Source organism: Anoplopoma fimbria, chromosome 6 (assembly GCF_027596085.1).
Source record: "Anoplopoma fimbria isolate UVic2021 breed Golden Eagle Sablefish chromosome 6, Afim_UVic_2022, whole genome shotgun sequence".
In the NCBI taxonomy this organism is placed as follows: domain Eukaryota; kingdom Metazoa; phylum Chordata; class Actinopteri; order Perciformes; family Anoplopomatidae; genus Anoplopoma; species Anoplopoma fimbria.
The window spans coordinates 18,874,822-18,876,903 of NC_072454.1; the positions used below are offsets into that span (position 1 = coordinate 18,874,822).

Genomic DNA, 2,082 nt, shown 5'->3' on the forward strand with positions numbered 1-2,082 from the left:
ATCACATATAAAAACACACTTCTTTCAAGACAATGCTTTAACTGATATTTTCACGACTTTGATTCTCCCGTTGGTTGCTCCTCCTGACTTTGACGTGTTAAAGCCCTCGACTACTAAGAACATCCGAGCAACAGAAATACACACCACAGCGCACAGACCCTTAAGTTTAAGATTAGAATGCAACACACACAATTCAAAAATATATCCTCTAATCCTGCAGTAGTTGGCTTTTTTTTATCTTTTATACATATAGAAAAAATACACAGTTAACTGAATTTTGTCAGAGGAAATGCTTTGACAAAGTCAAAAGTGATTTTTGCACCATGACAGCTTTGGATATGACACTGCTCTATCCTCGCTAACTGCGTCTGCAGTGTCCTGTGAGCAGTCCAGCATCAGCGGAGATCATGGTCGTGTCTGCATGACCTAAAGGGTGTGGAACGTTGTGCCCTGCCAGCGTCCTGAGGGTCATAGATATTCATGTAGACATCTCCAGGATCCGCCTCACCCTTTTGTCATGTGTGTTCACATGGTGTCACCTCAGGGAGGGGCGTCTGGTCCTGCATGACCACCTGAGGAGGGGTGGGGGCGGGGCGCGCGTGGGCCACCGAGTTCTTTTGCAGCTCCACCCCGAAGGCAGGCGAGGCGTTCTGCAACTGTCTCCTGTACTGCACGAAGCTGCAGGTCTTTAGGATGATGGCCAGGATGTTCTTTCCTATCAGAATCCCGGACACCCTGGCGTCCCGGTACAGAATCATGTTCCCCCCTCGGATGAAGAGGGTGATGATGTTGATGGTCACCAGGCTGAGGATGGGGTACAGGAGCATCTTGTGGGGCACGATGTTGATTCCCTGCATGCTGATCTCGCTCAGGGACACGCAGGGCAGCACGAGCAGCAGGATGTAGCAGTAGAAGAACATCAGGCCCTCCGCCCACAAGGGAAGGCCCTTCTTCTGAGGCTCCCACAAGTTGGCCTGGATGTCCAGTATGTCCAGCAAGTCCACCACCACCCAGAAGAGCCGGTTGCGGATCTCCTCGCGCTTCTTGAAGGCGCGAACGTACTCCATGTGGTCGATGGCGACAAGCACCACAAACAGCACCGGGATGCAAATGGACAGCAGCAATGTCAAGGCTTTCCTGGCCAGAGCGTCCAGGCTCTTCCTGTCCGCCTTGTAGTTCTGATACACAAAGTAGACCTTGATCTCCAGCACAAAGATGTAGAGGAACCAGAGGATCATGGCGTAGCCTCGCTTAGCCGTGCGTACCTCAGCACCCACCCAGACCGCCACGTAACGCAGTACGATCATGAAGCAGATGTCTCCAACCATCACCATGATGCAGATGCCAATCTTGCGCGGCCCGTGGTTCTGCTCCACGAGGTAGGCATCAATCAGAGCCATGCTGCTCATGATCAGGATGGTGGAGAGGCACACGTGGGGCTTGTTGGTGGGGGGTGGAGGTACCATTCTTGCCTGGGGGAGAGGAGGAGGAGGAGGAGGAGGAGTGTTGTTGGAGAGGGGAGTGCAGCGGGTGCTCAGTTTGTCCAGCGAGGAGGCAGATCAGATAGTGCTGCTAGACAGCGGCGTTCCCCTCCATTGCTTAAGCCTTGGCCAGAGTCCAGGATGCGTTAATAGGATTCACACAGATCATTTCAATCAATCTCCGCTTGTGCCTAAGCCACCTGCCGGGTAGACGGTACCTCTCATTTAGTAAATTATGTCCATTGACAAATGGTCTGCAAACATACAGGTTTGATATTGTACAAATCAATTAATCTCAGGACCTTTAACACCGTGACAAGCATCCATCAAACACAAACACAGCAGTTTAATCAACGAGTTGCATTTTCTGTTATTAAAAAATAGAAGAAAAAAAATGCCGTGGTGCGTTCCCATTCCAGATTCACCTTCCGGCACCCTTGTTTTTTTCGTACAAGCTTAAGCCTGCAGAGATAAAAATCCAGCTGAATACTCACTTGTGTCCCTCTTTGTACTTTATCCCAATGACTGGCAGCGAGCAATCATCCATGAGACTGCACTGGGAGATCACAAAGCCCATCTGTAATCCACAGGAGAAGAGAGG

The 2,082-nt window shown here is 50.5% G+C and overlaps 1 protein-coding gene across 1 annotated transcript; it reads right to left on the reverse strand.

Annotated features, from left to right (window-relative positions):
• Positions 1-515: 515 nt before the first annotated feature.
• On the reverse strand, positions 516-1,466 carry LOC129092757 (transmembrane protein 121). Its single transcript, XM_054600772.1, has one exon. The coding sequence runs from the start codon at positions 1,464-1,466 to the stop codon at positions 516-518; it is 951 nt and encodes a 316-aa protein (XP_054456747.1).
• Between the last annotated feature and the right edge of the window lie 616 nt (positions 1,467-2,082).